Genomic DNA, 14,523 nt, shown 5'->3' on the forward strand with positions numbered 1-14,523 from the left:
GCTCATCTCTTGCAGCTAAAGAGTATCAAACAGGATACAGTTGTACACCACTGGAAAGTACAATAACACAAATAGTGGGTTCTAATGGCCTGCCTTCATCCCGCAGGTCTCTTGTGATCATCAGCACCCTGGACGGCCGCATAGCTGCTCTGGATCCTCACAATCAGGGTCAGAAGCAGTGGGACCTGGACGTCGGCTCAGGGTGCCTCGTGTCCTCCAGCCTCAGCAAACCTGAGGTACGCCAACACCGTCTAGCGCATATTCTTCTATAGAAGTGAACATGTCGTACGCATGTAGATTTAACAGGGTATCGGGTTTATTCATTCAGTGTTACAAGATAAAAAGATCTCCATTTGGAGGTCAAGGGTGCATCTATGCCTTCATCATTCCCTCAAAGGACCCGGGAGTCACATGGCTCCAGCGATGAACTCGCTGCACTTTGAACAGGGAGAAGTCTCATCCAATTGTTGACATGTAAACCCGCCCACAATGTGCACCAAACCGCGTGTTCCCGCGCCCAACGCTAAGAGTCGCCGTTTCGCCTGAAGGATTAGTCTCTTTTGTTCGCTGCCGAGGTTTAAACATACAGACGCCGCAAGACCGCGGGATAAACATGCACACGGCAGCTTAAACCGCCCACATCGACACGCTGAAAAGCCAAGTAGCGCACTAAGCGGGACCGCAGCAAGCACTTTCACACACACGCACACCTTTTTTATTATTATTTTTTATTTTTATTTTTTATTAATCAGTCCAACAAAATAATATACAATAGTACAATTCCAAAACCAAACAACATTCAGAATAGCAATCAAGAGAGCAATTGAGAGGACACACAAACATGACACAAAACCATCCAAAAGTAGTCAAACAAAAATGAATAATATCAACAACAGTATCAATATTAATAAGAATTCCAACATAGCAGTGATTAGAAATCCCTCATTGACATGATCATCACAGGCATTTATAAAAAACAAAATAAAAACATTTTTTAAAAAAAAGAACAATAGTGTCACAGTGGCTTACACTTGCATCACATCTCATAAGCTTGACAACACACTGTGTCAAATATTTACCACAAATATAAAATAAGTCATATTTTAGGTTCATTTAATAGTTAAAACAAATTTAAATAATGGATCCCATATTCCAATATATGACTCATTATTATCTAAACTAAATGCAGTTTTTTCTACTGATATCATCTTCATAGCTTGTGTATACCAGTCAGTATTTATTATGTGTGTGTATACCATTAAATAGTATTATGTGTATACCAGTCAGTATGAGTCGGACTATCAACATCTATTCATTTTTTAACATTACCATTTTTGTTATGATGCATATTGAAAGAAATGCATTTTTACTCTTGGATGACACGTTACTAAATGGATGCAGATCACCAAGAATACAAGTTTGCAGTGTCATTGGGATGTTTATATTTATGGATGTGATTGTTTCTTTTGTTGTTTTCAACCATAACTCTTTTATTCTCTGACATCCATCCATCCATGCATTTTCTACCGTTTGTCCTTTTCGGGGTCGCGGGGGGTGCTGGAGCCTATCTCAGCTGTATTCACAATCCCACAATAAATGAACAAGAGTTCCCTCAGCTGCCCGACACTTCATACATAACACACACCTTTTTGATGTGGACTCGCTCAATGTGAGGGTTCCTCCTCAGGGGAGCCGGCCCGTCGCAATAACGAGGGTCTGAATGGTGGCAGAGATCCGTTTAATGTCTGTCTTTCTCTGGAGATATCTTTGCATGCAATGGTCCAGTCCACAGGACACCATAGGGCAGACATGCTAGAAAAATCAAACTTAAAATGAATCAAAATTCTTATTTGTAACGATTCTTCATCAATTGAAAACAAACATGATTTTTTTTTATCTGTCCCGTCCAGACACAAATTATATTGTTGATGATCATATCTGTTGTACAGCTTTACTTTAAAAAAGATAAGTGTTGGATACTTCTCTTGTTCAAAATTCTACCCAAACATTTCATAAAGTTTTGGTAGAATTTTGTTAAAAATAAACAGTTTTCTTTGAAGTAATATAAATTAAGGCTGCAGCTAACGATTATTTTTCTATCGATTAATCTATAGATTATTTTTTCGATTAATCGGTTAATCTATAGATAATTTTTTCCCCCGATTAATCTATAGATGATTTTTTACCGATTCTTTTTTTATTCAAAATGAAGATGAAAAAATAAATGTAGGCCAGTTTTTTCAAAAGGCATGGCTTTTATTTACAAAAAAAAAGAAGTATGGCCACTCAGTCAACATTGACAACAACATGCCTAAATATTCTGTAACAATGTAAACATTTAAAACTTTTAACCTTTAACAAAATTAAAAGTAGCTTATTTGCTTTTTAATGTGCAAATATAAAAGTCAACATCCAGTGCAAATCTTAATATTCTGCAATAGTATAAGCATTTCAAAAGTAAAAGTATTGCTTATTTTGCTTTAAAATGTGCAAAAATAAAGATAAACATCCAATACAAAAAAGTGTAAAACGAAATATTCTGTAACAACAGTGTAAACATTTCAACAAAAGTGAAAGTATTGCTTATTTGCTAAAATGTGCAAAAATAAAGATAAACATCCAATACAAAAAAGTGCCAATCTAAATATTCTGGAGCACTGTAAACATTAAGTATTGCTTTTAAAATGTGCAAAATAAACATCCAGTCCAACACAGTACACAATAACCAATTCTACTCATTCCAGTGAGTGACTAACAGTTGTAATGAAGAAAGGTTAGCATGTCTACATGCTCTGGTTCTTTTCTTGTTTACAATATTCCCAGCAGCTGAAAATAGGCGCTCAGAAGGGGTCGATGTGGCTGGAACTGAGAGGGAATTAGCCTTCACCTCAAGCCAGGACTGCGAGTGAGCTGAGCTGCAGTTTAAGTTTCTAGAAGGTCAACGGGCTCATAGTGATGTTATAGTAGTTGACTGGGAGGTGTTTATTATCATTTGGGGAGAGTCCGCTGCCTGATGCTCACCTGCGAAACACCTATCTGCTCGACGCTGAAGCGCTGACTACATGCGCTCTGAATACACACTGCTGATTGACTGGTAACGCTCTGAATACGCACTGCTGATTGGCTGATAATGCTTCGTGTGTACCAATCAGATGGTTGTGTGGGTGGGACAATGCTGCGTGCTGAGACAGAGGCAGAAGGAGCGAAGTAGCTTGTTAAGACTTTAGCAGCTAAAGTTAGCTTTAGCTTAGAAACTCGTTCGGTACACCCCCGTACCGAACCGAAAGCCCCGTACCGAAACGGTTCAATACAAAACACGTACCGTTACACCCCTAGCAGATACAAATGACACATTCATGTTTTTGTGTAATGATGACAACGTATGCTCACGCGGACGATTGACTAGTTGATGGTTGATGGTTTTCTTTTCAAATGTTCGTTCATAGCCGCTCGACACAGTGTGCATACAACAACATTATTAGGCTGTGTATTGAAATACTTCCACACTTTTGACGACTTTTGGCGTGATTTTTTCCCCTCGCTCGCATCGTCTGCTTTGATCGTCTGCTTTGCGCTTCGCCATGACGGTAGTGTGACGTAAATATGCGACGCGTCGACGCACAAAAACGGCGTCGACGTATTTACATAACCGATGACGTCGACTATGTCGACGCGTCGTTTCAGCCTTAATATAAATCATTATTAGAGCTGTTTATTTTATTGAGGAATACGCGGGTGTGTGTGTGTGTGTGTGTGTGTGTGTGTGTGTGTGTGTGTGTGTGTGTGTGTGTGTGTGTGTGTGTGTGTGTGTGTGTGTGTGTGTGTGTGTGTGTGTGTGTGTGTGTGTGTGTGTGTGTGTGTGTGTGTGTGTGTTAGGGTTGTCCCGATGCCAATATTTTTGTACAGGTACCAAAATGTATTTCGATACTTCTCTAAATAAAGGGGACCTTTAAAAAAATGTCATTATTGGCTTTTTTTTAACAAAAAATCTTACGGTACTTTAAACATATGTTTCTTATTGCAATGGAAGAACAATTTTGTCCTTGAATAAAATAGTGAACATACTAAACAACTAGTCTTTTAGTAGTAAGTAAACAAACAAAGACTCCTAATTAGTCTGGTGACATATGCAGAAACATATTATTTTGTCAACATTATTAAGGACAAGTGCTAGAAAATGAAATATTAATCTACTTGTTCATTTCTTGTTAATATCTGCTTACTTTCTGTTTTAACATGTTCTATCTATTCTTCTGTTAAAATGTAATAATCACTTATTCTTCTGTTGTTTGATACTTTACATTAGTTTTGGATGATACCACAAATTTAGGTATCGATCCGATACAAAGTAGTTACAGGATCATACATTGGTCATTTTCAAAGTCCTCATGTGTCCAGGCACGTATTTACTGACTTTGTAAACACAATATACATTTTTAAAAAAGAAAAAAATATTTTGTGATGATAAAAAATATCGATGTTATCATAGTAAAAGTACCAATAATTGTCACTCACACACTAGGTGTGGTGAGATTATCCTCTGCATTTGACCCATCACCCTCACCCCCTGGGAGGTGAGGGGAGCAGTGAGCAGCAGCGGTGGCCGCACCCGGGAATACTTTTTGGTGATTCAACCCCCAATTCAAATAGTATCGACTAGATACGCTCATGTACTTGATATTATTACAGTGAATGTAAGGTGTAGATCCACCCATGGCATTTGTTTACATTCAGGAACGGCGTCATTAGCGGTGACGGCGGTGAGCTACGATTTGTACTGAAGCATGTTTAGCTATTTTTCTTCCTCCAGTGTTAATGAGACTTGTAAGAAACTTACTTTATTTGTTGCCATGGAGGCCAGGGTTAGTGTTTAGAAGTTGTTAAACACTGCCGACTGTGGACGGACGTTAGCCGCTAGCTGGCTAGCCATGTCTTAAAGCACCTCTTCCTGAGAGGAACTGGTACTTTTCAGAGTATTAAGGACAAGTGGGCTCTGTACCGAGGATGTCGTTGTGGCTTGTACAGCCCTTTGAGACACTTGTGATTTAGGGCTATATAAATAAACATTGATTGATTGATTGAGTACCGTTTTTGATTCATTAGTACCGCGGTAATATACCGTATTTCCTTGAATTGCCGCCGGGTATATAGTATGCGCATGCCTCGATTTACCACCGGGTCAAACTCGTTTCGCAAAATAATTAGCGCATGCCTAGAATTACCGCCGGGTCAAACTCGTTTCGCAAAATAATTAGCGTATGCCTAGAATTACCGCCGGGTCAAACTCGTTTCGCAAAATAATACATATGTATTGATATACACGGCCTCCTCAATCAGCCCCTGAGACAAGATGACACAGATGACGACCAAGACATAGCCGTAAAAAGTGATGAGAGTGATTAGGAAGCGGACACAGACGAAATTATTTCAAACGACGGTGCTGTAGTTTTGGACGTACATGTCGGACAAGGTGACGGAGAAATGGACGACGCTGAAGATGAAGAGGTCTTAACAACTGATGGATCTCCACAGGATGTAGTACAACTACCGTAGTAGATGTCCATCAAGGTGCAGTGGGGGAAGCATCTGTCAGTAATGCCGACAGGAACATTTTCAGTTTGTTCAAGTTCAAATGATATTTTCTCTCTGGCCTCACGGATGTTGTTTACATTGATTGATAATGTTTGTTGTTACAATCGTAGTTAAGAATTAAAGTAGCATGTTTTATTTTCAATTTGTTTTTCATGCATTTTTACATACAGAAAAATGTGTACGTAATTGTTGAATGACCCCTTGTAAAAATAAAGTGTCACTTTATAATTGCCTTTTCAGACCCAAACAAAAAGAACTCCCGGGATGATTCATTGTGCTTTAAATGTTATTGCGGCATTAAGCGATGTCATGATGGTATCCTTACATCACACTCAAATTTATAAGCGCATACCTAAATTTACCGCATGCCTTTGGTAAGCGCCGGAGTGAGAAGAGGTTTTAAATTGAAATTAATTACCGCCCGGGCGCTAATTCGAGGAAATACGGTACTAGTACCAGTATACCGTACAACCCGCGTGTGCGTGTGCGTACTCAACATAGTATGAAAACAAGGACAATAATGGAGGAAATGTCTTGCGTTTCTTTCCACACTAACCCTTTGCATCTTGTCAAGCTCTACCCCACCACTGAGCCTGGCGCCCCAACCAAAGAGATCCAGAATCTGGTATGAGCTGGATTAGTTATTTTTAGGGCGAGGCAAGTTAAAGCGTTATTATAGCTTTAAGTCGGAAATAATACAAGTGGAGAATTATTGTGCGTTAGCATTAGGAGTGCAACCATTAGTCGACAATCAAATGTGTCGTTGACAATCATATTTGTCGACAATAGTCGTGATGTCATGACTAATGTTTTTACGGGTGGAAGTGGACCCACTCACAAAAACATCGCTAGTGAAAACGTTTCCTCCTGTTTTTTGCTCAAAACTTTAATACCTTGTTTTTTTATGGCTGTACATCTGACACACCAGCATCTAAAGCGGAAACGGACATCCGAAGGGAGGATTCAGTCTCAACTCGCTAAGAGTGTTGGCTTGTACCTTGCTAGCTAACACGTGTTAATGGAAGTTGTGTGGAAATGAGCTTTAACTATCAATTTAGCCAAAGTCAGCCCGCTAAACTTTGTCGACATCAATTCAAGTACGTTTTAAAGCAGCGTCAATTTGCAATGCAATTAAAAAAAGGCACAATACCAAACACACACACACCTAAGATTAAACATACAATACATCAAATAGATAACTTGTTGAGAATTAATCAATGACACATACTTACGCATTGAGTCCATTAGTGCTAAAACTACCGGAGTTAATCAATAGTCAATATATCAGTCTGCAACTTTTTAAACATCACAAAATGCGTCTTCTCTTTTTGAAGAAATTAGATTTGGTGTTGTTTTTTTTTTTTTTTATTGCTGCTATTTTAACTACTTTTTTAAAAATCCATAAACAAGGTTAATTGTTCCTTTTTTTTAAATAGACAACATTTTATTAGTCATTTAAATTTTCATACAGCTGAATGAGCAGCACAATTACAGTACAAATCAATATTTATGAATGAATTAGTCACCTTTGTTGTTTGTAAGCACATGCCTAAAATAACTTTAGAAGTTAAATATGTGTACACTTTATAATCCAACTAGTCGACGAGCATGTCGATGACTAGTTGACTGTCAAAATAGTCGTTAGTTGCAGCCCTAGTTAACTTATTTATTTTAATTTTGACAGTCAAACTGCGGGACCGTTAGCATTGCCATGTAACGTACTTGCAGGACAGCAATCTATCTGTGGTGGTTGAGGCGCGATGATGCAATGGCATAATTGTTTAATTTGCATTAATATCCATGATGCGTTTGTGTAACGTGATGGAAAAAACTGTAAAAAAGCAACACATACGTTTAGAAATGAATACGGTCAAATTATTCAATTTAGATGAATCAAACTTCTATACTTTTGATAAATCCTGAATAATCCCAGTAAATTACTTGATTGAATCATTTAGATTAACTATAAAAAATACCTTTTTAGAGTTTTATTGTCAGAATGTCACACAGGAACATTTTAAAAATGTTTGACTCAAATGCACGTCCTTTATTTGCTCAAAGCTTGGTACCAATTTGACCTAAAGTCCCATCAGGGAGTATTTGGAAGTGAAATTTGCCACCTTGCCACCTTTTATGTTACCATCTGTAAAGGTGGATGTGCGTTCAAAACAAATGATGCGATGAATCCGCATTCATACATGATTAAAGTGATCGTTCTTTGTGATGAATCACATGCCTTAACTTTGACAGGCATATTATAATTACAAATGACTGTTGCTTCTTTTTTGTCGTTTTCTGTTGTGCTTTCATGTTCGTCGTTAATCTAGATCTATCGGAGGGGTCAGATAACTCGTGAATGTCGTGACTAAGTTGTTAAGTTAGCAACACTAATTCCGCCTACTCCATACTCCATGGGTTATTTAGGGTTGGTCAATAAAAAGGCACTGAAACAAAGTCACGGTGTGTTTAATCGTACTAAAACCGAGACTGTATGTAAACCAAAACATCCTTTTGCTGATCATTTTGATCAGAATTCAACCAAACCATTTTTCTCTTTTTCTCACCTCGATTTAAAAAAATATATAATCACAATTAATAAATTGCGATTAAGTATTATAATAAATCCCACTTAGCACTTGTGTTGAGCTTTGAGCAGGTCTCACGAGCTTCTCCTGTAAAGTCAGCGGTGATAAATTTAGAATGAAAGCCTTCCAACCATCAGAAGCCGCTGCTCGAGACTCCTGTGTTGCTCGAGATGTGAAACGCCAACTTGGAAGTCAAGGGACCTTTTACTTTCTCTCTCTGCTCCTCTTGAGATTGTGACGTGTCAATCCCCCTACAGGACCCTCCGAGCACCATCATATTTTCACGTGTCGTCTAATGTAAATGTGACCTTGAATATAAAGATATCAGCGTGTTGTTTTCATGTAGTTGCAGGCTGACACGTGCAGAACACTTGCACTACTCCACAAAAACATTCCAAATATATACTGCATATAACTGACAAAAATACGTTCCGGCATTGTTCATTTTAACGTGTCTGTTCTCGCCCCCGTCTTCTCAGAGAACAAGATATATAAGAACATAAACGCCTTCCCGCTTGGACAGGCTGCTACAGTCCTGAAATGATCATGTGAGGATTGGAAAGAGGATTTCACGGCGATTCTGTTTCATCCCAGCATGAGAATAAAATCACACCAGAGGGATGATTTCTGCCACCTCAACAACGTGAACGTCTGAATTAGAAACCTTCTCATTTCAAGTCATCATTGCTTTAAGCCACTTAGCCAGGGAGGTCAATCCAATCGAGTTCAATTTATGCCAGGCTATCAGAAGTAAACATCCGTATCTAAGTCTTGAGGTATAGGTGACAAAACAAGTTAGCATAATAATTTGTAATTAAAAATTAATTTTCGTAGGACTTCTTAGAATTAGGGATCAACCAATTATCAGCTGCGCCGATATTTGACATTTTGACGTGTTTGTTTTGTTTTCTGCAACAGAAATACATCAGCAGATAGAACATCTATCAGGGCCAAGCAATGAATCAAATTTTGATCTTGTTTATGGCTTCTCACAATTATGAAAATATAACAATTGAAAAAAACAATGAATAGGTCGTGCAAATTTCCGAGCTTGTGACTGTAAAACAAGTGAGGAGCGAATTAGTCTACAAGAAGTTTGGGATGTCACTGTGGTTGCTAATTTTTACTTGCAATAACGCTAGTATGCCTAATCACTCAACTCAACAAAAGAAGTAAGGCATATGATTTCTGCATTCATGTAACCACGGACAGAATTTGCTGTTAAACGCAGAATATTAGGGTAATTGACATAAATGTAATTGAAATGTTGTCATTGTTTGAGAAAATAATGTGTCCGATAACCCTCATTTATCTCCGAAAAACACACAACTAAACAATGTCAAGACGGTCACTTGAAACTGCGACTAAACTGCGAAGCTAAAGCTAACAAGACAAATGCAAATGCCCACAACACATCTTATCTGCTTGTGCTGTTGTGAACGACATCATCCATGTAAGATCAATGTGCAAACAGGGGTCGCAACTTAAACTTAAAAGCCTCAAATGAATCGCCTCTTTACTCGTCAAGCTGAGTACTGCTTGACACACTTCCCCCTTCACAATATTAGCGCGATGCACCACATCCAGTCTGACTGTGCTAACAAAATAAAGGTTCCAAAAAAGTACCCTGCACAAGCATAATGTACTTATTTGATACATATACAAAATGATTTAGCTTTTGACCTAAAATACTGGTCAAAAATGTCCAAAGATGAGTCGCACCAATAAATGGGACAAGTCTTGGTAAAAAAAAAAAAAAAAAAAGCCTTCAGATTTGCTGCTCCTTGGTCATGGAATGAATTCCAAAAGGATCTGAGGCTACCTGAACCCATACTTGGCAACCTTGAGACCTCCGAATTCGGGAGATGGTGGGGGGCGTGGTCGGGGGTGGGGGTGGGGGCGGGGGCGTGGTTGGGAGGAGTATATTTACAGCTAGAATTCACCAAAAGTCAAGTATTTCATATATATATATATATATATATATATATATATATATATATATATATATATATATATATATATATATATATATATATACCGGTAAATAAAAGAAATACTTGAATTTCAGTGTTCATTTATTTACACATTTACACACACATAACACTCATCTACTCATTGTTGTACTTGAAAGTGCAATGCTTTACAGCCAGAAGCACAGCTTGCTGCTTACTAAAAAAAAAACAACAACACTTACCTTTCACTATTTGAGTAGCCTTTGTTCTGCCATTTGCGTACTGGCGAACGATCTCTGAATCCAGGAACATATCCTTCACGGATTTGTTGAAGACTTCCGCAAATGAGAACGGGATGTTGCTTCCAGCTATCAGCATAGCCATCTTTGTCTCGGCATAAGTTACACCCTCGGGTCTCCATTTAGCGAGGTGGCCCATAATACTAGGCTGCGCTGCCGCCACCTTGTGCTTAGCTGACCGTTCATGACTGAGTATATCCGTTCGGCCACCGTGTTCAATGGAGAAGTCTGTTCTACAAAATTTACAGGCCGCATACCTGCCCCCCTCCCCCCTTCAAACTGTCCTGGATAAACTGAAATTCTTGTTTCCATTCGTTTTGGAACTTACAAGCGTATATCTTCATCTTACTCGACGTCGGCGTCGCCATGGCTGTATCTTCCTCGTTCTTCTGCTTCATCTCCTTGTTGTGTGCGCAGTTGTGCACTGCACTCTCTAAAAGCCGTAGATGTTATAACGTGATTGGGCAGGCACGCTGTTTATATCGTGGGAAAGCGGACGTGAAAACAGGCTGTCGACTCGTCACTCAGGTCCGCATGGAGCTGGAGGGGGCGTGGCCTCCAGCTCCGGCTGGACATTGGGAGATTTTCGGGAGAATATTTGTCCCGGGAGGTTTTCGGGAGAGCCGCTGAAATTCGGGAGTCTCACGGAAAATTCGGGAGGGTTGGCAAGTAGGCTCGAACCTGATCCCTTTGGGGGAATTTCAGGCCATTTTAAAATACAGAGAAGCTGTTTATATTGGGCGCTGTACATGCTTTTAAATTTGTTTTAATTGAATCACTTTATTTTTTTTACCTGTATTTATTTTTATGCTGTGAGTAAGTTGTGATTTTAACTATAGTGTGTTTTTTCTTGTTCTTTGTATTGATGAAACCTGTTTTTTGCTGCCCTCTTAGCCAGGTCACTCTTGTAAAAAAAAAAAAAATCTTTATGTGTTTTTGCCTGGGTAAAAACACCATGTTCAAGCATAAGGATGCTCATAGGTGTACCTGGTACCAGAGCACCCTAGGCCAAAGATCAATGATCGATTTTGTAATCGTATCAGCTGATCTGAGGCCGTATGTTTTGGACACTCGGGTAAAGAGAGGGGCGGAACTGTCAACTGATCACCATCTGGTGGTGAGTTGGGTTAGATGGCGGGGGAGACCTCTGGACAGACCTGGCAAACCCAAACGTGTAGTGCGGGTGAACTGGGAACGTTTGGAGGAGTCCTCTGTCCGGAAGGACTTCAACTCCCACCTCCGGCGGGACTTCTCTGCCATCCCTGTGGAGGTTGGGGACATTGAACAGGAATGGGCAATGTTCAAAGCCTCTATTGCTAAAGCTGCAGCTGCGAGCTGTGGCCAGAAGGTCTTAGGTGCCTCAAGGGGCGGTAACCCTCGAACACCCTGGTGGACAGTGGTGGTCAGGGAAGCCGTCCGACTGAAGAAGGAGTCCTACCGGGGTATGTTATCCCGGGGGACTCCGGAGGCAGTTGCAAGGTACAGACGGGCCCGAAGGGCAGCGGCCGTGGTTGTGGTTAAGGCTAAGCAGAGGGTGTGGGAGCAGTTCGGGGAATCCATGGAGAAGGACTATCGGGCGGCACCAAAGCTGTTCTGGAAGACCATACGGCACCTCAGGAGGGGGAAGCAGGGAACCATCCAAGCTGTGTACGGCAAGGATGGGACTTTGCTGACTTCAAGTGAGGAAGTCGTAGGGCGTTGGAAAGAGCACTTTGAGGAACTCCTGAACCCAAATACATCAGATACACCCTCCCTGATAGGAGCAGGGCCTGAGGATGATGGGAGATCGACGTCGATCTCTCGGAGTGAAGTCACTGAGGTAGTTAGACAACTCCACAGTGGCAAAGCTCCGGGGGTTGACGAGATCCGTCCAGAAATGCTGAAGGCTCTGGGTGTTGATGAGCTGTCTTGGTTGATACACCTTTTCAACATTGCGTGGAAGTCTGGGACAGTGCCGAGGGAGTGGCAGACTGGGGTGGTGGTTCCCCTTTTCAAAAAGGGGGACCAGAGGGTGTGTGCTAATTACAGGGGCATCACACTACTCAGCCTCCCTGGGAAAGTTTACGCCAAGGTACTGGAAAGGAGGGTCCGGCCAATGGTCGAACCTCAGATTCAAGAGGAGCAATGTGGATTCCGTCCTGGTCGTGGAACAACTGACCAGCTCTTTACTCTTGCGGGAGTCCTGGAGAAGGCCTGGGAGTATGCCTATCCAGTCTACATGTGCTTTGTGGATTTGGAGAAGGCGTATGACCGGGTCCCCCGGGAGATCTTGTGGGAGGTGCTGAGGGAGTACGGCGTGAGGGGAACCCTGCTGAGGGCCATCCAATCTCTGTACAACCAAAGCGAGAGTTGTGTCCGGGTGCTTGGATGTAAGTCGGATCCGTTTCCAGTGGGGGTTGGTCTCCGCCAGGGCTGCGCTCTGTCACCTATCCTGTTTGTGATTTTCATGGACAGGATTTCTAGGCGGAGTCGTGGCCATGGCGGAGAGGGTATACGTCTCGGGGGGCTAAGGGTTGCATCACTGCTGTTTTCAGATGATGTGGTCCTGATGGCACCTTCAGTTCGTGACCTTCAGCTCTCACTGGATCGGTTCGCAGCCGAGTGTTCAGCGGCTGGAATGAGGATCAGCATCTCCAAATCTGAGGCCATGGTTCTCAGCAGGAAACCGATGGTTTGTACAGTCCGGGTAGGGAACGAGACTCTGTCCCAGGTGGAGGAGTTTAAGTATCTCGGGTTCTTGTTCACGAGTGAGGGAAAGATGGAGAAGGAAACCAGCCGGAGAATCGGAGCAGCTGGGGCAGTATTGCAGTCTCTCTGCCGCACTGTTGTGACGAAACAAGAGCTGAGCCAGAAGGCAAAGCTCTCGGTCTACCGAGCTATCTACATTCCTACTCTCACCTATGGTCATGAAGTGTGGGTAATGACCGAAACAATAAGATCGCGGATACAAACGGCCGAAATGAGTTTCCTCAGAAGGGTGGCTGGCATCTCCCTTAGAGATAGGGTGAGAAGTTCAGTCACCCGAGAGAGACTCTGAGTAGAGCCGCTGCTCCTTCGCTTGGAAAGGAGCCAGCTTAGGTGGTTTGGGCATCTCGTGCGGATGCCTCACGAGCGTCTCCCTAGGGAGGTCCTTGTTGCACGTCCCACTGGGAGGAGACCCCGCGGCAGGCCAAGGACCAGATGGGGGGATTATATCTCCTCTCTGGCCTGGGAACACTTCGGGATTCCCCAGGAGGAAGTCGCAAATGTTGCTCTGGAGAGGGAAGTCTGAGGGTCTCTGCTGGAGCTGTTGTCCCCGCGACCCGATTCCGGATAAGCGGTTGAAGATGGATGGATGGATGGATGCCTGGGTAAATACAGGGAAAAAAAAATGAATGTGAGGATGTTTGCAAGCAGACACTATGGTGGTAAAATAAATGTAAAAGGTAAACAAATGAATTAAAAACAATTGAAATGGAGAAAAAAAGATGTGTTTATTATATTGCTGTTGTTAATTAGATTTATTGTTGTTACTATTATCATTTTACTTGTGGTTTATTCGTTACTAATTTGTATACATTTTTAAAACTATATTAAGGGTTGAGTTTTGGTGGTACAATAAATAAATAACATACATTTGCTATAATGGTAAGATTTTCTTTAAAAAGGCTCCAAAAATTTAAACATATGTTTAAACCAAATATGTGTTTTTATTCGTTAGTATTACCATATATTTTACATATTGTTTTGCCATGATTTAAATTGTTTCTGCTTATTGTATAAAGTACTTTGTTAAGTATGTGTAGATATTTAGTGACTTTTTATTTAAAAATTACTAGCAACAAATCTAGCATCTCTTTCTGGTGTTATTATAAAATGTATCCGTGTTTAGAGACTCTACTTCTGGCCCTAGATGTCTGCTGTTTTCGGTGATCATAGTCTTTTTTTAGCTGCCAAATTTTCTTTACATCACTAATCAACAGTGAGCAAATAATTGCGTGCGTGCGTGCGTGCGTGCGTGCGTGCGTGTGTGCGTGCGTGCGTGCTATATATATACCTGTATATATATCTATCGGTACAAGCCAAACGTTTGGACACACCTTCTCATTTCAATGC

At 41.1% G+C, this 14,523-nt stretch overlaps 1 protein-coding gene across 1 annotated transcript in view; it reads left to right on the plus strand.

Annotated features, from left to right (window-relative positions):
- The window catches only part of LOC133646713 (eukaryotic translation initiation factor 2-alpha kinase 3-like), an 82,437-nt gene that overhangs the window by 34,630 nt on the left and 33,284 nt on the right, over positions 1 to 14,523 (plus strand). Inside the window, exon 2 of the mRNA XM_062042409.1 lies at positions 107 to 236. Coding sequence (XP_061898393.1) covers positions 107 to 236 — 130 coding nt within the window. The remainder of the gene's footprint in view (positions 1 to 106; positions 237 to 14,523) is intronic.

Source organism: Entelurus aequoreus, linkage group LG03, assembly GCF_033978785.1.
Source record: "Entelurus aequoreus isolate RoL-2023_Sb linkage group LG03, RoL_Eaeq_v1.1, whole genome shotgun sequence".
Classification (NCBI taxonomy): domain Eukaryota; kingdom Metazoa; phylum Chordata; class Actinopteri; order Syngnathiformes; family Syngnathidae; genus Entelurus; species Entelurus aequoreus.